The 21150-nt window shown below is 51.9% G+C and overlaps 1 protein-coding gene across 4 annotated transcripts in view; it reads right to left on the reverse strand.

Moving 5' to 3' along the window:
- Positions 1–21150, reverse strand: part of LOC144732208 (uncharacterized) — a 67994-nt gene that overhangs the window by 36872 nt on the left and 9972 nt on the right. For all 4 annotated transcript variants that reach the window (XM_078613599.1, XM_078613598.1, XM_078613597.1 and 1 more), the window contains 3 exons: positions 19717–20915; positions 18425–18569; positions 902–1050 (listed from right to left, as the gene is read on the reverse strand). In XM_078613599.1, coding sequence (XP_078469725.1) covers positions 902–1050; positions 18425–18569; positions 19717–20915 — 1493 coding nt within the window. The remainder of the gene's footprint in view (positions 1–901; positions 1051–18424; positions 18570–19716; positions 20916–21150) is intronic.

Raw genomic sequence — 21150 nt, forward strand, 5'->3', positions numbered from 1 at the left:
GACATTAACTATTGTTTATTCCATCACCCTGCGAGGCTTCTCGACGACAGCTGGAGTTCTCACTCTCAATACCTCTTGGGACTTATTGCTGAATCCAATACTGGCTGCGTAGCTCACTATCGTTATGACGATGATCATAACGATGAGTACACTCGTTGTTTTCTCAGGAAGGTCTCGCCGGCTCTCAGGATTCTGTTTCTTTAATTTTTAAGGTGGTCCTGCTAAGTCTTTACGGTGCTTTATAATAAATTGATTTACCAGTAATTTTATAAAAAAAAATATCTTGACGCCGGCACACAATGGTCTAGTATTCTTCAAATGACGTCCCGGCACCTTCAACGTGCACTGAGTGAAGCGGACAGACGGCGCCGAGTCTGCTGTGGTGCATACAGCCGCAGTGTTCACCGCTCAAGCAAGGCAGAGTGATATCTACCTCCGGTTTACAGCACTGAGTCAGTGGCAGAATATCTATATTCATATGGGGTGGGCGAGTCTATCTATAGAACATGTTACCAGGAGCATAAACCATCACAATAACTCCGTTCATTCTCGTAGCGGATATTGGCTAGCCACCGAACAAAGACGGTATTGCTTGCTTTCAGATGCGCTTTTGCTGCCATCTGTAATGCTCTTCCTTCCGATATTAGGAATCCACTGGGGCTATGCACTTTTAAATGATCAAGATTGAAAACTAATTTATTCACAACTGCTTTTTATATTTAGTTTGTTGTCCTTCCCCGCACCTCCGATGAACACAGCTGGCTACGTACGGTTCGTGTGAAGTTCAACATACTTACACACTTACCAGTGGTTAACTGTTAATTGTTATACCGATTCGTTAAAAAGTTTCCTAAGACTTTTACACAGCAAGTGTTTGCTTATTGCCGTGGTCCGCACTCACCTGCTGCATGAAGCTCAAGGGATTGGTGACGCCGTGGAGCAGGTGGCGCAGCTGCTGCTGTGGCGAGACGTAGGTGAGCTCGCCCAGCGCCAGGAGGCCCCCCGCCTCTCCGCTGTGCACGGCTACCATGGCGCGGCCCGGGCCCAGCTCTGTGTTGCACAATGCATGTGGGGCCGTCACCGCTCACCCTTACTCAGGCTCTCTCCACGTCGACTCTTCTGTGCATCACTTGGACTCGACGTGATTTTAGAACAGAGCCTGGTCAGTATCACCATTTCCTTTGACGACGGTGTAGCCCGCCGCCGCCAGGGTTTTGGGCGCATGAGTAATTTACCTTCCGTTTGTTGACGCTGTCTTGTGAGTTAAAAGTTTGTTTTCCCAGGAAAAGGTGCAACGTGCCATTGAAGACAACAGCAATATAAATAAGCAATGTGTAATAATACCCCCTTTTACGTCGTATCGCAAATACTTTATAAATGCCACTACCTGATTTGTGTCGCCACAACCCACACTTATGTCGCTGACAGCATCACCTGTCGTTTCTCATATCAATTGCCTCAGCCTTCACCTCCACCACCTATGCTGTGAATCACTATGATTTATGTCGTTTCGCTATTCGTTGTTGAACCTTTCAGGGATGCATCTATGATGTAAACACAGATGTTGCGAAACTTCCTTCCCGTGCACGTCAAGGAGGAGCCATACCCTGGCTCACCAGAAGGCGGTACAGCAATTGTAGACATCGACATCTGTTCCAACTCTCTTCCCGTGGGCGGTGAGGAGGAGCCAGGAGAAGGCAGTACAGCAAAGTGTGGACTCCAACTATTCCGTCTCTATGGGATAGCGTTTCCCCCTCTCACGCGTGGGGTTTCTCTGGGTGCTCCAGTTTCTTTCCAGATATAAAAACTCAACAATTGACCAATCTAACCTATATAATTAATTTTCTGTCTGTCTGTCTGTCTGTCCGTCTGTCCGTCTGCGTACGCTCCCTTGCGGGGGATGTAGCTCTCGGACCGTGGGGTTCGCCGAGATAAAATTTTGCATGTGGGCACGCCCCCGGCCCCGCGGTAATCTTAGGCATTTCCGATTTTTTGTCTCTAAACTTTAAATCGGACCGATTATCGATTTAGTGTGATTTCTCTTTATTTATTAATTTAACTCTTTATTTATTTACTATTGCCGACCGGCGCGGACCACGGCGGTCGCCCCTGGCAACGGGTAGCAACGCCTTTGCTGCGGGGTGGACGCCATTTATAATTCCCGTTAAAAATATGCGCACGCATTAACACGCGACTCTGAGGTAAATTCATCAAAGTTTCACGTCCTCTTCACTCCCCCCCCACCCAAATGTGTGCAATTACTATCATAGGGTCGGTAGATAATAAAATTATAGCGATTACACAGTATTATTGTAGCGCGGGGGGGGGGGGGTAACGGCCCCAGTACCCAGCCTCAGCCGGATGGGCAATCTAGGCGAGGCCGGAGGCTCTGCACGGTACTAGGCCTCGACACCCCACCCGTGTCAAGCGACGACTTTGTGGTATAAACTCGATATACCCAGCGTTGCCCGGGGGGAAAATACATTTAAAATCTTGTGAAAACTTTAAAAAATTACATACCAATGAAAATACAACTGTGTAATTACTTTTAAACCCGACGCGCCAAGAATCGATTCTCTGAATCGCGCAAAGGAATCGAAGGATGTAGATTCCTTTACAATCGGACGATTCCCGTTTACTATAAGTTGGTTATAGTCGATATAAACTGCTACGAATGGGAAATATCCGGCATTGACTGGGGCAAAAATGTAATTAAAAACGCCTGAAAACATTAAAACATAACATACCAATGAAAATAAAACTCTGTCATTCAAAATGTAAACCCCCAACATGCCAGGAATCGATTCTTTGAATCGCACAAAGGACTAATCGAAGGTTGTAGATTACTTTAGGATCGCGCTGTTCCCGTTTAATATAAGTTGGTTATAGAGTTGATATAAACTGCTACGAATGGGAAATATCCGGCGTTGACTGGGGCAAAAATATAATGGTGAGGGTGTGATTGGTGAGGATGAGGAGTGAGTGGTGAGGGTGAGTGGTGGTTGTGAGTGGCGATTGTGAGTGGTGATTAGTGAGTGGTGAGGGTGAGTGGTGAGTTGTGAGGGTGAGCAGTGAGCGTGAGTGGTTGTTGTGAGTGGTGAGGGTGAGTGGTGAGGGGTGAGAGATTGGTTAGTGGTGAGGGTGAGTGGTGAGGGTGAGTGGTAAGGTTGAGTGGTGATGTTGAGTGGTGAGGGTTAGTGGAGAGTGGTGAGGGTGAGTGGTGAGTGGTGATTGGTCAGTGGTGATTGGTGAGGATGAGTGGTGAGTAGTGCGGGTGAGGGTGAGTGGTGGTTGTGATGGTGAGTGGTGAGTGGTGAGGCTGAATGGTGAGTTGAATGGTGAGAGTGAGTGGTGAGGGAGAGTGGGGAGTGGTGAGGGTGAGTCGTGAGGGTGAGTGGTGAGGCTGAATGGTGAGGGTGAATGGTGAGAGTGAGTGGTGAGGGAGAGTGGTGAGGGAGAGTGGTGAGGGTGAGGGGTGAGTGGTGAGGGTGAGTGGTGAGGGTGAGTGTTGAGTGGTGAGCGGTGAGGGTGAGTGGTTGTTGTGAGGGTGAGTGGCAGTTGTGAGTGGTGAGTGGTGAGCGTGAGTGGTGAGGTTGAGTGGTGAGGGTTAGTGGAGAGTGGTGAGTGGTCAGTGGTGATTGGTCAGGATGAATGGTGAGTAGTGAAGGTGAGGTTGAGTGGTGAGGTTGAGTGGTGAGGGTGAGTGGTGAGGGTGAGTGGTGGTTGTGACGGTGAGTGGTGAGTGGTGAGGGCGAGTGGTCAGGGTGAGTGGTGAGGGTGAGTGGTGAGAGAGTCGTTAGTTTTGAGGGTGAGTGGTGAGGTTGAGTGGTGAGGGTTAGTGGAGAGTGGTGAGTGGTGATTGGTCAGTGGTGATTGGTCAGGATGAATGGTGAGTAGTGAGGGTGAGGTTGAGTGGTGAGGGTGAGTGGTGAGGGTGAGTGGTGGTTGTGACGGTGAGTGGTGAGGGTGAGTCGTGAGGGTGAGTGGTGAGGCTGAATGGTGAGGGTGAATGGTGAGAGTGAGTGGTGAGGGTGAGTGGTGACGAAGAGTGGTGAGGTTGAGTGGTGAGTAGTAAGGGTGAGTGGTGATGGTGAGGGTTAGTGGTGAGGGTAAGTGGTAAGGGTGAGTGGTGAGGGTTAGTGGTGAGGGTGAGTGGTCAAGGTGAGTGGTGAGGGTGAGTGGTGAGGGTGAGTGGTGAGCGGTGAGGGTGAGTGGTTGTTGTGAGGGTGAGTGGCAGTTGTGAGTGGTGATGGGTGAGTGGTGAGTGGTGAGCGTGAGTGGTGAGGGTGAGTGGTGAGGGTGAGTGCTGAGTGGTGAGGGAGAGTGGTGAGAGAGTTGTTAGTTTTGAGGGTGAGTGGTGAGGTTGAGTGGTGAGGGTTAGTGGAGAGTGGTGAGTGGTGATTGGTCAGTGGTGATTGGTCAGGATGAATGGTGAGTAGTGAGGGTGAGGTTGAGTGGTGAGGTTGAGTGGTGAGGGTGAGTGGTGAGGGTGAGTGGTGGTTGTGACGGTGAGTGGTGAGTGGTGAGGGTGAGTGGTGAGGCTGAATGGTGAGGGTGAATGGTGAGAGTGAGTGGTGAGTGGTGAGGGAGAGTGGTGAGGGTGAGTGGTGATGGTGAGGGGTGAGTGGTGATGGTGAGGGGTGAGTGGTGAGGGTGAGTGGTGAGTGGTGAGGGTGAGTGGTGACGAAGAGTGGTGAGGTTGAGTGGTGAGTAGTAAGGGTGAGTGGTGATGGTGAGGGTTAGTGGTGAGGGTGAGTGGTAAGGGTGAGGGTTAGTGGTGAGGGTGAGTGGTCAAGGTGAGTGGTGAGGGTGAGTGGTGAGGGTGAGTGGTGAGCGGTGAGGGTGAGTGGCAGTTGTGAGTGGTGATGGGGGAGTGGTGAGGGTGAGTGGTGATGGTGAGTGCTGAGTGGTGAGGGTGAGAGAGTCGTTAGTTTTGAGGGTCAGTGGTGAGGTTGAGTGGTGAGGGTTAGTGGAGAGTTGTGAGTGGTGATTGGTCAGTGGTGATTGGTCAGGATGAATGGTGAGTAGTTAGGGTGAGGTTGAGTGGTGAGGGTGTGTGGTGAGGGTGAATGGTGAGAGTGAGTGGTGAGTGGTGAGGGAGAGTGGTGAGGGTGAGTGGTGATGGTGAGGGGTGAGTGGTGAGGGTGAGTGGTGATGGTGAGGAGTGAGTGGTGAGGGTGAGTGGTGAGTGGTGACGGTGAGTGGTGAGGGAGAGTGGTGAGGGAGAGGGGTTAGGGTGAGTGTTGAGGGTGAATGGTGAGGGTTAGTGGTGAGGGTGACTGGTCAGGGTGAGTGGTGAGGGTGAGTGGTGAGGGTGAGTGGTGAGCGGTGAGGGTGAGTGGTTGTGGTGAGGGTGAGTGGCAGTTGTGAGTGGTGATGGGTGAGTGGTGAGTGGTGAGCGTGAGTGGTGAGGGTGAGTGGTGAGGGTGAGTGGTGAGGGTGAGTGCTGAGTGGTGAGGGTGAGTGGTGAGAGAGTCGTTAGTTTTGAGGGTGAGTAGTGAGGTTGAGTGGTTAGGGATAGTGGAGAGGGGTGAGTGGTGATTGGTCAGTGGTGATTGGTCAGGATGAATGGTGAGTAGTGAGGGTGAGGTTGAGTGGTGAGGTTGAGTGGTGAGGGTGAGTGGTGAGGGTGAGTAGTGGTTTTGACGGTGAGTGGTGAGGGTGAGTGGTGAGGGTGAGTGGTGAGGCTGAATGGTGAGGGTGAATGGTGAGAGTGAGTGGTGAGTGGTGAGGGAGAGTGGTGATGGTGAGGGGTGAGTGGTGAGGGTGAGTGGTGAGGGTGAGGGGTGAGTGGTGACGAAGAGTGGTGAGGTTGAGTGGTGAGTAGTAAGGGTGACTGGTGATGGTGAGGGTTAGTGGTGAGGGTGAGTGGTAAGGGTGAGTGGTGAGGGTTAGTGGTGAAGGTGAGTGGTCAGGGTGAGTGGTGAGGGTGAGTGGTGAGGGTGAGTGGTGAGCGGTGAGGGTGAGTGTTTGTTGTGAGGGTGAGTGGCAGTTGTGAGTGCTGATGGGTGAGTGGTGAGCGTGAGTGGTGAGGGTGAGTGGTGAGGGTGAGTGCTGAGTGGTGAGGGTGAGTGGTGAGAGAGTCGATAGTTTTGAGGGTGAGTGGTGAGGTTGAGTGGTGAGGGTGAGTGGTGAGCGGTGAGGGTGATTGGTTGTTGTGAGGGTGAGTGGCAGTTGTGAGTGGTGATGGGTGAGTGGTGAGTGGTGAGCGTGAGTGGTGAGGGTGAGTGGTGAGGGTGAGTGCTGAGTGGTGAGGGTGAGTGGTGAGAGATTCGTTAGTTTTGAGGGTGAGTGGTGAGGTTGAGTGGTGAGGGTTAGTGGAAAGTGGTGAGTGGTGATTGGTCAGTGGTGATTGGTCAGGATGAATGGTAAGTAGTGAGGGTGAGGTTGAGTGGTGAGGGTGAGTGGTGAGGGTGAGTGGTGGTTGTGACGGTGAGTGGTGAGGGTGAGTCGTGAGGGTGAGTGGTGAGGCTGAATGGTGAGGGTGAATGGTGAGAGTGAGTGGTGAGGGTGAGTGCTGACGAAGAGTGGTGAGGTTGAGTGGTGAGTAGTAAGGGTGAGTGGTGATGGTGAGGGTTAGTGGTGAGGGTAAGTGGTAAGGGTGAGTGGTGAGGGTTAGTGGTGAGGGTGAGTGGTCAGGGTGAGTGGTGAGGGTGAGTGGTGAGCGGTGAGGGTGAGTGGTTGTTGTGAGGGTGAGTGGCAGTTGTGAGTGGTGATGGGTGAGTGGTGAGTGGTGAGCGTGAGTGGTGAGGGTGAGTGGTGAGGGTGAGTGGTGAGGGTGAGTGGTGAGCGGTGAGGGTGAGTGGCAGTTGTGAGTGGTGATGGGGGAGTGGTGAGGGTGAGTGGTGATGGTGAGTGCTGAGTGGTGAGGGTGAGAGAGTCGTTAGTTTTGAGGGTCAGTGGTGAGGTTGAGTGGTGAGGGTTAGTGGAGAGTTGTGAGTGGTGATTGGTCAGTGGTGATTGGTCAGGATGAATGGTGAGTAGTTAGGGTGAGGTTGAGTGGTGAGGGTGAGTGGTGAGGGTGAATGGTGAGAGTGAGTGGTGAGTGGTGAGGGAGAGTGGTGAGGGTGAGTGGTGATGGTGAGGGGTGAGTGGTGAGGGTGAGTGGTCAGTGGTGAGGGGTCAGGGTTAGTGGTGAGGGTGAGTGGTGATGGTGAGGAGTGAGTGGTGAGGGTGAGTGGTGAGTGGTGACGGTGAGTGGTGAGGGAGAGTGGTGAGGGAGAGGGGTTAGGGTGAGTGTTGAGGGTGAATGGTGAGGGTTAGTGGTGAGGGTGACTGGTCAGGGTGAGTGGTGAGGGTGAGTGGTGAGGGTGAGTGGTGAGCGGTGAGGGTGAGTGGTTGTGGTGAGGGTGAGTGGCAGTTGTGAGTGGTGATGGGTGAGTGGTGAGTGGTGAGCGTGAGTGGTGAGGGTGAGTGGTGAGGGTGAGTGCTGAGTGGTGAGGGTGAGTGGTGAGAGAGTCGTTAGTTTTGAGGGTGAGTAGTGAGGTTGAGTGGTTAGGGATAGTGGAGAGGGGTGAGTGGTGATTGGTCAGTGGTGATTGGTCAGGATGAATGGTGAGTAGTGAGGGTGAGGTTGAGTGGTGAGGTTGAGTGGTGAGGGTGAGTGGTGAGGGTGAGTGGTGGTTTTGACGGTGAGTGGTGAGGGTGAGTGGTGAGGGTGAGTGGTGAGGCTGAATGGTGAGGGTGAATGGTGAGAGTGAGTGGTGAGTGGTGAGGGAGAGTGGTGATGGTGAGGGGTGAGTGGTGAGGGTGAGTGGTGAGGGTGAGGGGTGAGTGGTGACGAAGAGTGGTGAGGTTGAGTGGTGAGTAGTAAGGGTGACTGGTGATGGTGAGGGTTAGTGGTGAGGGTGAGTGGTAAGGGTGAGTGGTGAGGGTTAGTGGTGAAGGTGAGTGGTCAGGGTGAGTGGTGAGGGTGAGTGGTGAGGGTGAGTGGTGAGCGGTGAGGGTGAGTGTTTGTTGTGAGGGTGAGTGGCAGTTGTGAGTGCTGATGGGTGAGTGGTGAGCGTGAGTGGTGAGGGTGAGTGGTGAGGGTGAGTGCTGAGTGGTGAGGGTGAGTGGTGAGAGAGTCGATAGTTTTGAGGGTGAGTGGTGAGGTTGAGTGGTGAGGGTGAGTGGTGAGCGGTGAGGGTGATTGGTTGTTGTGAGGGTGAGTGGCAGTTGTGAGTGGTGATGGGTGAGTGGTGAGTGGTGAGCGTGAGTGGTGAGGGTGAGTGGTGAGGGTGAGTGCTGAGTGGTGAGGGTGAGTGGTGAGAGATTCGTTAGTTTTGAGGGTGAGTGGTGAGGTTGAGTGGTGAGGGTTAGTGGAAAGTGGTGAGTGGTGATTGGTCAGTGGTGATTGGTCAGGATGAATGGTGAGTAGTGAGGGTGAGGTTGAGTGGTGAGGGTGAGTGGTGAGGGTGAGTGGTGGTTGTGACGGTGAGTGGTGAGGGTGAGTCGTGAGGGTGAGTGGTGAGGCTGAATGGTGAGGGTGAATGGTGAGAGTGAGTGGTGAGGGTGAGTGCTGACGAAGAGTGGTGAGGTTGAGTGGTGAGTAGTAAGGGTGAGTGGTGATGGTGAGGGTTAGTGGTGAGGGTAAGTGGTAAGGGTGAGTGGTGAGGGTTAGTGGTGAGGGTGAGTGGTCAGGGTGAGTGGTGAGGGTGAGTGGTGAGCGGTGAGGGTGAGTGGTTGTTGTGAGGGTGAGTGGCAGTTGTGAGTGGTGATGGGTGAGTGGTGAGTGGTGAGCGTGAGTGGTGAGGGTGAGTGGTGAGGGTGAGTGCTGAGTGGTGAGGGTGAGTGGTGAGAGAGTTGTTAGTTTTGAGGGTGAGTGGTGAGGTTGAGTGGTGAGGGTTAGTGGAGAGTGGTGAGTGGTGATTGGTCAGTGGTGATTGGTCAGGATGAATGGTGAGTAGTGAGGGTGAGGTTGAGTGGTGAGGTTGAGTGGTCAGGGTGAGTGGTGAGGGTGAGTGGTGGTTGTGACGGTGAGTGGTGAGTGGTGAGGGTGAGTGGTGAGGCTGAATGGTGAGGGTGAATGGTGAGAGTGAGTGGTGAGTGGTGAGGGAGAGTGGTGAGGGTGAGTGGTGATGGTGAGGGGTGAGTGGTGAGGGTGAGTGGTGAGTGGTGAGGGTGAGTGGTGACGAAGAGTGGTGAGGTTGAGTGGTGAGTAGTAAGGGTGAGTGGTGATGGTGAGGGTGAGTGGTAAGGGTGAGGGTTAGTGGTGAGGGTGAGTGGTCAAGGTGAGTGGTGAGGGTGAGTTGTGAGGGTGAGTGGTGAGCGGTGAGGGTGAGTGGCAGTTGTAAGTGGTGATGGGTGAGTGGTGAGGGTGAGTGGTGATGGTGAGTGCTGAGTGGTGAGGGTGAGAGAGTCGTTAGTTTTGAGGGTCAGTGGTGAGGTTGAGTGGTGAGGGTTAGTGGAGAGTGGTGAGTGGTGATTGGTCAGTGGTGATTGGTCAGGATGAATGGTGAGTAGTTAGGGTGAGGTTGAGTGGTGAGGGTGAGTGGTGAGGGTGAATGGTGAGAGTGAGTGGTGAGTGGTGAGGGAGAGTGGTGAGGGTGAGTGGTGATGGTGAGGGGTGAGTGGTGAGGGTGAGTGGTCAGTGGTGAGGGGTCAGGGTTAGTGGTGAGGGTGAGTGGTGATGGTGAGGAGTGAGTGGTGAGGGTGAGTGGTGAGTGGTGACGGTGAGTGGTGAGGGAGAGTGGTGAGGGAGAGGGGTTAGGGTGAGTGTTGAGGGTGAATGGTGAGGGTGAGTGGTGAGGGTGAGTGGTGAGGTTGAGTGTTGAGTAGTAAGAGTGAGTGGTGATGGTGAGGGTTAGTGGTGAGGGTGAGTGGTGAGGGTTAGTGGTGAGGGTGACTGGTCAGGGTGAGTGGTGAGGGTGAGTGGTGAGGGTGAGTGGTGAGCGGTGAGGGTGAGTGGTTGTGGTGAGGGTGAGTGGCAGTTGTGAGTGGTGATGGGTGAGTGGTGAGTGGTGAGCGTGAGTGGTGAGGGTGAGTGGTGAGGATGAGTGCTGAGTGGTGAGGGTGAGTGGTGAGAGAGTCGTTAGTTTTGAGGGTGAGTAGTGAGGTTGAGTGGTTAGGGTTAGTGGAGAGTGGTGAGTGGTGATTGGTCAGTGGTGATTGGTCAGGATGAATGGTGAGTAGTGAGGGTGAGGTTGAGTGGTGAGGTTGAGTGGTGAGGGTGAGTGGTGAGGGTGAGTGGTGGTTGTGACGGTGAGTGGTGAGGGTGAGTGGTGAGGGTGAGTGGTGAGGCTGAATGGTGAGGGTGAATGGTGAGAGTGAGTGGTGAGTGGTGAGGGAGAGTGGTGATGGTGACGGGTGAGTGGTGAGGGTGAGTGGTGAGGGTGAGGGGTGAGTGGTGACGAAGAGTGGTGAGGTTGATTGGTGAGTAGTAAGGGTGACTGGTGATGGTGAGGGTTAGTGGTGAGGGTGAGTGGTAAGGGTGAGTGGTGAGGGTTAGTGGTGAAGGTGAGTGGTCAGGGTGAGTGGTGAGGGTGAGTGGTGAGGGTGAGTGGTGAGCGGTGAGGGTGAGTGTTTGTTGTGAGGGTGAGTGGCAGTTGTGAGTGCTGATGGGTGAGTGGTGAGCCTGAGTGGTGAGGGTGAGTGGTGAGGGTGAGTGCTGAGTGGTGAGGGTGAGTGGTGAGAGAGTCGATAGTTTTGAGGGTGAGTGGTGAAGTTGAGTGGTGAGGGTTAGTGGAGAGTGGTGAGTGGTGATTGGTCAGTGGTGATTGGTCAGGATGAATGGTGAGTAGTGAGGGTGAGGTTGAGTGGTGAGGTTGAGTGGTGAGGATGAGTGGTGAGGGTGAGTGGTGGTTGTGACGGTGAGTGGTGAGGGTGAGTGGTGAGGCTGAATGGTGAGGGTGAATGGTGAGAGTGAGTGGTGAGTGGTGAGGGAGAGTGGTGAGGGTGAGCGGTGATGGTGAGGGGTGAGTGGTGAGGGTGAGGGGTGAGTGGTGAGGGGTGAGTGGTGAGGGTGAGTGATGACGAAGAGTGGAGAGGTTGAGTGGTGAGTAGTAAGGGTGAGTGGTGATGGTGAGGGTTAGTGGTGAGGGTGAGTGGTAAGGGTGAGTGGGGAGGGTTAGTGGTGAGGGTGAGTGGTGAGGGTGAGTGGTGAGGGTGAGTGGTGAGCGGTGAGGGTGATTGGTTGTTGTGAGGGTGAGTGGCAGTTGTGAGTGGTGATGGGTGAGTGGTGAGTGGTGAGCGTGAGTGGTGAGGGTGAGTGGTGAGGGTGAGTGCTGAGTGGTGAGGGTGAGTGGTGAGAGATTCGTTAGTTTTGAGGGTGAGTGGTGAGGTTGAGTGTTGAGGGTTAGTGGAGAGTGGTGAGTGGTGATTGGTCAGTGGTGATTGGTCAGGATGAATGGTGAGTAGTGAGGGTGAGGTTGAGTGGTGAGGTTGAGTAGTGAGGGTGAGTGGTGAGGGTGAGTGGTGAGGGTGAATGGTGAGAGTGAGTGGTGAGTGGTGAGGGAGAGTGGTGAGGGTGAGTGGTGATGGTGAGGGGTGAGTGGTGAGGGGTGAGTGGTGAGGGTGAGGGTGAGGGGTGAGTGGTGAGGGGCGAGTGGTGAGGGTGAGTGATGACGAAGAGTGGTGAGGTTGAGTGGTCAGTAGTAAGGGTGAGTGGTGATGGTGAGGGTTAGTGGTGAGGGTGAGTGGTGAGTGGTCAGTGGTGAGGGGTCAGGGTTAGTGGTGAGGGTGAGTGGTGATGGTGAGTGGTGAGGGTGAGTGGTGAGTGGTGAGGGTGAGTGCTGAGTGGTGAGGGTGAGTGGTGAGAGATTCGTTAGTTTTGAGGGTGAGTGGTGAGGTTGAGTGGTGAGGGTTAGTGGAGAGTGGTGAGTGGTGAGGGTGAGTGGTGAGGGTGAGGGGTGAGTGGTGAGGGGTGAGTGGTGAGGGTGAGTGATGACGAAGAGTGGTGAGGTTGAGTGGTGAGTAGTAAGGGTGAGTGGTGATGGTGAGGGTTAGTGGTGAGAGTGAGTGGTGAGTGGTCAGTGGTGAGGGGTCAGGGTTAGTGGTGAGGGTGAGTGGTGATGGTGAGTGGTGAGGGTGAGTGGTGAGGGTGAGTGGTGATTGGTCAGTGGTGATTGGTCAGGATGAATGGTGAGTAGTGAGGGTGAGGTTGAGTGGTGAGGTTGAGTGGTGAAGGTGAGTGGTGAGGGCGAGTGGTGAGGCTGAATGGTGAGGGTGAATGGTGAGAGTGAGTGGTGAGTGGTGAGGGTGAGTGGTGAGGGTGAGTGCTGAGTGGTGAGGGTGAGTTGTGAGAGAGTTGTTAGTTTTGAGGGTGAGTGGTGAGGGTGAGTGGTGGTTGTGACGGTGAGTGGTGAGGGTGAGTGTTGAGGCTGAATGGTGAGGGTGAATGGTGAGAGTGAGTGGTGAGTGGTGAGGGAGAGTGGTGAGGGTGAGTGGTGATGGTGAGGGGTGAGTGGTGAGGGTGAGTGGTGAGGGTGAGGGGTGAGTGGTGAGGGGTGAGTGGTGAGGGTGAGTGGTGACGAAGAGTGGAGAGGTTGAGTGGTGAGTTGTAAGGATGAGTGGTGATGGTGAGGGTTAGTGGTTAGGGTGAGTGGTAAGGGTGAGTGGTGAGGGTTAGTGGTGAGGGTGAGTGGTGAGGGTGAGTGGTGAGCGGTGAGGGTGAGTGGTTGTTGTGAGGGTGAGTGGCAGTTGTGAGTGGTGATGGGTGAGTGGTGAGTGGTGAGCGTGAGTGGTGAGGGTGAGTGGTGAGGGTGAGTGCTGAGTGGTGAGGGTGAGTGGTGAGAGATTGGTTAGTTTTGAGGGTGAGTGGTGAGGTTGAGTGGTGAGGGTTAGTGGAGAGTGGTGAGTGGTGATTGGTCAGTGGTGATTGGTCAGGATGAATGGTGAGTAGTGAGGGTGAGGTTGAGTGGTGAGGTTAAGTGGTGAGGGTGAGTGGTGAGGGTGAGTGGTGAGGGTGAATGGTGAGAGTGAGTGGTGAGGGAGAGTGGTGAGGGTGAGTGGTGATGGTGAGGGGTGAGTGGTGAGGGTGAGGGGTGAGTGGTGAGGGTGAGTGATGACGAAGAGTGGTGAGGTTGAGTGGTGAGTAGTAAGGGTGAGTGGTGATGGTGAGGGTTAGTGGTGAGGGTGAGTGGTGAGTGGTCAGTGGTGAGGGGTCAGGGTTAGTGGTGAGGGTGAGTGGTGATGGTGAGGGGTGAGTGGTGAGGGTGAGTGGTGAGTGGTCAGGGAGAGTGGTGAGGGAGAGGGGTTAGGGTGAGTGTTGAGGGTGAATGGTGAGGGTGAGTGGTGAGGGTGAGTGGTGAGGTTGAGTGGTGAGGTTAAGTGGTGAGGGTGAGTGTTGATGTTGAGGGTGAGTGGTGAGGGTGTGTGATGAATAGTAAGGGTGAGTGGTGAGAGTGAGTGGTGAGGGTAAGGGTGAGTGGTGAGTGGTCAGTGGTGAGGTTGAGTGGTGAGTAGGAAGGGTGAGTGGTGAGTGGGGAGGGTGAGTGGTCAGGGGTGAGGGTTAGTGGTGAGGTTGAGTGGTGAGTAGGAAGGGTGAGTGGGGAGGGTGAGTGGTCAGTGGTGAGGGGTCAGGGTTAGTGGTGAGGGTGAGTGGTGAGGGTGAGTGGTGAGGGTTAGTGGTGAGGGGTGATTGGTAGTGGTGAGGGTGAGTGGTGAGGGTGAGTGGTGAGGGTGAGTGGTGAGCGTGAGTGGTGAGGGTGAGTGGTGAGGGTGAGTGGTGATGGTGAGTAGTGACGGTGAGTGGTGATGGTGAGTGGTGAGGGTGAGTGGTGATGGTGAGGGTTGAGTGGTGAGGGTGAGTGGTGACGAAGAGTGGTGACGTTGAGTGGTGAGTAGTAAGGGTGAGTGGTGAGGGTGAGGGTAAGTGGTGAGGGTGAGTGGTGAGGGTTAGTGGTGAGGGTGAGTGGTTAGGGTTTATGGTGATGGTGAGTGGTGAGGATGAGTGGTGAATGGTGAGTGGTGAATAGTGAGTGGTGAGGGTAAGTGGTGATGGTGAGTAGTGAGGGTGAGTGGTTAGGGGTGAGTGGTGGGGATGAGTGGTGAGGGTGAGTGGTGAGGGTCAGTGGTGAAGGTGAGTGGTGAAGGTGATTAGTAAGTAGTGAGGATGAGTGGTGAGTGGTGAGGGTGATTAGTGAGTAGTGAGGGTGAGTGGTGAGGGTGAGTGGAGAGGGAGAGAGTGAGTGGTGAGCGTGAGTGGTGAGGGTGAGTGGTGGTGGTGAGGGTGAGTGGTAAGCGTGAGTGGTGAGGGAGAGGGTGAGTGGTGAGGTTGAGTGGTGAGTGGTGAGGCTGAATGGTCAGAGTGAATGGTGAGAGTGAGTGGTGAGTGGTGAGGCTGAATGGTCATGGTGAATGGTCAGAGTGAGTGGTGAGGGTTAGTGGTGATTGGTGATTGGTGAGTGGTGAGGGTGAGTGGTGAGGGTTAGTGGTGAGGGTGAGGGAGATTGGTGAGGGAGATTGGTGAGTGGTGAGTTGTGATGGTGAATGGTGAGGGAGAGGGGTTAGGGTGAGTGGTGATGGTGAGTAGTGACGGTGAGTGGTGATGGTGAGTGGTGAGGGTGAGTGGTGATGGTGAGGGTTGAGTGGTGAGGGTGAGTGGTGACGAAGAGTGGTGACGTTGAGTGGTGAGTAGTAAGGGTGAGTGGTGAGGGTGAGGGTAAGTGGTGAGGGTGAGTTGTGAGGATTAGTGGTGAGGGTGAGTGGTTAGGGTTTATGGTGATGGTGAGTGGTGAGGATGAGTGGTGAATGGTGAGTGGTGAATGGTGAGTGGTGAGGGTAAGTGGTGATGGTGAGTAGTGAGGGTGAGTGGTTAGGGGTGAGTGGTGGGGATGAGTGGTGAGGGTGAGTGGTGAGGGTCAATGGTGAAGGTGAGTGGTGAAGGTGATTAGTAAGTAGTGAGGATGAGTGGTGAGTGGTGAGGGTGATTAGTGAGTAGTGAGGGTGAGTGGTGAGGGTGAGTGGAGAGGGAGAGAGTGAGTGGTGAGCGTGAGTGGTGAGGGTGAGTGGTGGTGGTGAGGGTGAGTGGTAAGCGTGAGTGGTGAGGGAGAGGGTGAGTGGTGAGGGTGAGTGGTGAGTGGTGAGGCTGAATGGTCAGGGTGAATGGTGAGAGTGAGTGGTGAGTGGTGAGGCTGAATGGTCATGGTGAATGGTGAGAGTGAGTGGTGAGGGTTAGTGGTGATTGGTGATTGGTGAGTGGTGAGGGTGAGTGGTGAGGGTGAGTGGTGAGGGTGAGGGAGATTGGTGAGGGAGATTGGTGAGTGGTGAGTTGTGATGGTGAATGGTGAGGGTGAGTAGTGAGTGGGAGCGGTGAGGATGAGTGGTGAGGGTGAGTTGTGAGTGGTGAGTGGTGAAAGGTATTGTCAAAGCCCACCGGGCTTTGACAATACCTTAGTAGCTGTGTATATATGTAAGGTTATTAAGAAATATATTTTCACCAAAGTCGAGGAGACAGAGTCTCAGGTGGAAACAGGTCTGTCTCCTCTGTCGAGGAGACAGACCTGTTTCCACCTGAGGACGGCTACTTGCGTTGTGGCCGAAACGTCGTGAGAATTATTTTATTATGTTTTATTTTTATTATTTTATTATTTCCATTCTACGTGACTTTACCGAAAGAACCAAGAAGATGAATCCCTGCAGTCACGAAAGCTTTAAATCGAAGGAAATTAATCTTCCGTTGTGTGCAACATGCAGCTTATGCAAGTGAGATCAAGTCCATCAACAAGGAAGAAGACCTTCCTCGGGTCGGCTCCCTCAGGAAATTAAACCCCAGGATGGACAAAGACGGCTTGCTCAGGATTGGTGGTCAGCCAGGGAATGCAAAATTAGATGAGAATTAATGAAATCGCCTCATAATCCCAAGCCAGAGCCACATCGCAATTTTACTTGTGCGCTACTACCACGAGAAGGTCAAGCACCAAGGTCGGCACTTCACAGAAGGAGCAATCCGATTTGCAGAGTTGTAGATCGTTGGAGCAAAGAGGTGCATCACCAGCACAATTCACAAATGTATGAGGTGTCGCAAGCTATGTAGAAAACAGGAATAACAAAAAATGGCAGACCTCCCAGCTGATCGACTCAGTATGAAACCTTCCTTCACCTCTGTAGGGATCGACATGTTCGGACAGTGGACCGTCATCTCCCGCCGCACCAGAGGAGGGCTCGTGAACAGCAAATGTTGGGCAGTGCTGCTCACCTGTATGAGTATATGAGCAGTGCACATCGAAGTTAGCGAGTCCATGGACTCTTCGAGCTTTATAAATGCACTCTGGAGATTCTTCGCATCAGAGGGCCGGCCAAGCAACTCCATTCTGATTGTGGAACCAATTTCACTGGAGCATGTAAAGAGCTTAAGATCAATACGGAAAATGTTGAAGATGATTCTGTAGGGAAATACCTTAGTGACTAAGGCTGCACATGGATCTTCAATCCTCCTCACTCTTCGCATATGAGTGGAGCCTGGGAACGCATGATCGGGATTGCTCGACGGATTTTTGACTCCATGCTGTGTGATGTCGGGTCCACACGGCTCTCTCACGAGGTCTTGACCACTCCCATGGCCGAGGTCTCAGCTATAATTAACTCAAGACCCCTGATCCCCGTCTCAACCAACCCAGAGTCACCATTCATCTTGACTCCTGCTACACTTCTTACCCAGAAGACAGATGTGCTCACAGCACCCATCGAGGAGGTTAGCACTGCAGATCTCTACAGACGTCAATGGAGACAAGTGCAGAGCTTCGCCAACACATTCTGGCGTTGTTGCAAAAACGAGTACCTTACGACACTTCACGTGCACAGCAAGTGGCAGTCGAGCAGACCAGACATCCAAGAAGGTGACCTCGTCCTACTAAAGGACAACCAAGTCAAACGGAAAGAGTGGCCAATGGGCCGCATCTTCAAGACGATTCCCAATGCCGTTGGAAAAGTTCAAAAGGTTGAGGTTATGATAGCGAAGCAAGGTGTCGCAAGAACTTTCGTCAGGCCTTTTGCTGAGATAGTACTACTTCTCTCTCGCAAAGATATGGATAAATAAGTTGACCCGTTGAAGTTTGTTGTACATTTGTTTATGAGATAAATGGTGAAAATAAATGGTGGTATCTCGTAGATACCAGACAGGTGTGCGTACACAGGAATTTCCTGATATGGTGTTGAGTTTGGTCACGTGACCAGGAAGTGACGATTTAAGATTCTCTAAGCCATGAGGTAGGGTGTCAGCCATTACACAGAGTGCAAAATGGAGGCACAAATAGTGTCTCAGTCAAGACAGGTGCATCTGTTCATTGTGGGACTTAAAAAAGCATTGTCTGTAAATCCGTTAATGTTCTTGTAATACTGGACATGCTGTTATAATGTTAGGATTGCCGTTATAATGCTGTAAAAGCCTTTATAATTATGTTAAATTGTTATGATAAATATGAGGCCTAGTTAACAACGAAGCCTGCCACTTGTATTATTGTGAATGTTACTTGTAATTGAGTCAGACTTGTACCCATGTAACTTTAATGTGATCTTGAGAGCAAGGATGAAGAAGTATCTCATCCATAGTTCAGTGTTATGTGCAGCGCTGTACATTTAGGCTGCAGTATGGTGATTACACGATGTGGCCTTATTTAACACAGTAGCTTATTCTCTTGTGTAGCTATTCAGTGCTAATGTAGGTGCCTGGGCCATCCAGGACCTATTGTTGAGTTTCATGTTATCTAAGACAATGTTATGATGCTGCATTGTTTATTGTATTGATATTCCAAGTATTAACAGATGGTGTATTTTGTGCTGTTTTTCCATCAGTTTTACCTCGCTCTATTCATTACATACATTTGGAGTCGGATGTTCACCCTGGCTCTAAAGGTGTATTGAATGCGATGTTAACTACTCGGATAGTGGTGCAATGCAGCACACAGCAAGGCCGAGACGCTAACTCTATAATAGTACTAACTTCACATAGTGTAGTGGTAAGGCCTAGTCCCATGCAGAGCCCCCAGCCTCGCCTAAATTGCCCAGCCGTCCGAGGTGGCACCTTTGCAGGCTGGGGCTGGGCTGCTATTCCCCCCCCCCCCCCCACCATCACCCCACCCACTCTACAATAATAATATCTAAGGACTATAATAGTAGTATCTACCGACCCTGTAGCATTAAGTGCCCACATTGGAGAGAATAGGACATCACACTGTGCAGAATTTACCTCAGCGTTGTGTATTTGCTGTTGTTGCATTTTTAACGCGAATGAGAATTCCCCCCTCACCCCACCGATCGCGCGCGTGTGTTGCTAGGGCAACCACCACCACGGAGCAAAGTAACGTTGCAGCGACGAGAAAAGGAAGCTGTTGAACAGGGCCATCCACAAGGGGACAAAAATAGGCAATATCTGCTGGGCTTCACGCAAGCGGGCCTCACGAGGGACTTGCTAATAAGGAGGCCCCCCAATGTGTGGCATTCTGCTGGGTTCCTCCACAACACCTCTGGGCAGCAGTTTGTCTGGGTGACGGCAGCCCGTTCTCACCGGGTGCCTCGAATCTCAGCGTGAAGACGTTGAGCCTCTCGGGCTGAACCTGGGTCCCCTGCCTGTCGCGCGAGGACCTCACGGTCACGATCACTGCGGAGTCCGGCAGCCTCGAGGACAGCAGCACGAGCACAGCAGGTCGCGTCTGTTGGCCACAATATCCACACACAAACACACTTTATACATACAAACACTATTCACACACTATTCACACGCACTATAACACACTATTCACACACAAAATACACACACTAGTTACACAAACAACACACACACTTCATACAAAATCCACACACACTGCACACCACACACTATTCACACAACATCCACACACAATATCCGAACAAAACATTCACACGTACACACCAAATCCACACGCTAAATCCATAGAAACACTAAATATCCACACAAACACGTAATATTCAGACACACACAAAATCCAGACAATTTCTACAAATACACACAATATCCACGCACACACAATATTCAAACACAATACACAACGACCGCCATTCGCCACTAAGTGGTGGTGACGTCACCACGGCGCTTGTGCCAAGCTATGTGCACTTTGAGGCCACGTGAAGTGTCGAACACCCGCTGGCAGGAGGTCACGAGACAGACCCAGGTCCCATACGGTGACTGATTGAGATTACTGGCAGATGCACCACCTGTGCCCCCTACTGTGTCAACATTCAGTCTTTTAGCCACCCGGCGCTCCGCTCATTGTTCTGAGCATCGCTCCTCTGCCCTCCGTTGTTGCTGGAGGGCGAACTGCCTCCGACTGCCAAGTAGCGTCCTTCACCAGCTCCCTCCACAAAGGCCGATCTTGATACCGCTGGTACTAGTAATTGACAAGTCCACTCAGTTCCATCTCTTCTCTAACACGTTCCTGCCCAACAAAAGCTGTTTGGGCATGCGGTGGCTGGGCATGCGGGCTACATGACGTAGCCAAAGCGGCCTTGCCTGCCGGAGAAGCTGACATATAGGACTGCGTCCAGATCTTTTAAGGATTTGGGAGCTCATACTCTTAGGTTTTTTCGGTAAAGTCACGTAGGTAAAAATAAACAATAATAAATAATAGAAATAATAATAGAAATAAAATAATAAATCACGACGTTTCGGAGGCAACACAAGTCTCCGTCATCAGGTGGGACCGTCACTGCTAAATTTACTGTATAAAGTGAGGCAAAATTCCAAGTGACAAGCTCTTAAATACAAGTTAACTTAACAAGTTAACTTAACTTGTATTTAAGAGCTTGTCTCTGCACAGATACGTGTAATGCTGCACTTACTCCACAGATGATTTTACGTGGCTCCACAATCACAGACTCTGCAATTTTGATCACGTTCTGAGCTTCAGTTGTTCCCTCCTGCGCATCCATCAGTTCCTTAGACTCTCCAGTGGACGTATCCAACATTTCTTCTTCTTTCTCATCATCAGCAGCAGAACTATTTTCGTCTTCTGATTGTAGGGTGTTTACGTGGAATTGCTTCACTGAATGCATATCTTGCCGCGTTTTACCATCACGGTCTGAGGTAGGGTTCAATGTAAGATCAGAATATAGGTTGTCAGGATGTGTATCAAGGTTTTCATTGACATTACGATCGAGGTAACGATAATCATTAGGCCTAAGGCTGCGATCATCGTTGTTTTTGTCAGGGTTGGGCTCATTGAAAGGGCCTATATCGTATGTATGGTCATTGCCAATGTCTGTAATACTGTCTGCCTCTGAACTGAGGTCATCATCTTTACAGTCTTGTTCAAGATGAGGAGGGTATCTGCTATCATCAGTGCCCAGTTGAGAGACAAGGTTATCATCTTTACTGCCTTGCTCAAGATCAGGGTAACTGCTATAATTAGGGCCCAGATGAGAGACAAGGTTATCATCTTTACTGCCTTGCTCAAGATCATGGTAACTGCTATCCTCAGTGCCCAGATGAGATCCAAGTTTATAATCTCTACTGCCTTGCTCAAGATCAGTGTAACTGCTATCATCAGTGCCCAGATGAGATCCAATGTCATCATCTTTACTGCCTTGCTCAAGATCAGGGTAACTGCTGTCATCAGTGCACAGATGAGATCCAAGGTTATCATCTTTACTGCCTTGCTCAAGATCAGGGTAATTGCTATCATGAGTACCCAGATAAGATCCAAGGTCATCATCTTTACTGCCTCGCTCAAGATGAGAGTAATTGCTATAATCAGCGCCCAGATTAGAATCTGAGCGAATGTAGTCATCGGTGTCAGGCCTCTGGTCAGAACAGTTGGAATGAGATCCATCGACATTCGAGCTGACATCGCCTTGTGGAGGGTGGGAGTAGAAATCGAGGTAAATGTCTTCTTCGTCGTTCTCGTCATCGTCGTATGGTTCAGCGTGAAGTTCTTGGTTAAACTCGGCCACAAGAATCCCGGGCGGGACTTCCTCTTCTCCTTCCTCTTCACATGTTTGCCCATAAAAGGGAACTGAAGAGTCGGCGAACCGCTCAGGTTCTGAAATTGTGAAATAAAACAAGGCTTAAAATCTGGACACAGTGATAACGCAGTAATGTCGATATGCAGCACCGGAGCGCATTGTAAAATAATCGGAGGTAACACTTTAACCAACGTTGAGAATGAGAAGATTTCTGAAGACAACTCGTGGAGCTGCATTAAATTAACGTTAACGGATCGAACAGTTTCATCCACGTCTCTTTGAATGGCCACTCGTGGTGAAACCGGGTCCTAA

The sequence above is a fragment of the Lampetra planeri genome, chromosome 41 (genome assembly GCF_965212315.1).
Source record: "Lampetra planeri chromosome 41, kcLamPlan1.2.h2, whole genome shotgun sequence".
NCBI lineage: Eukaryota > Metazoa > Chordata > Hyperoartia > Petromyzontiformes > Petromyzontidae > Lampetra > Lampetra planeri.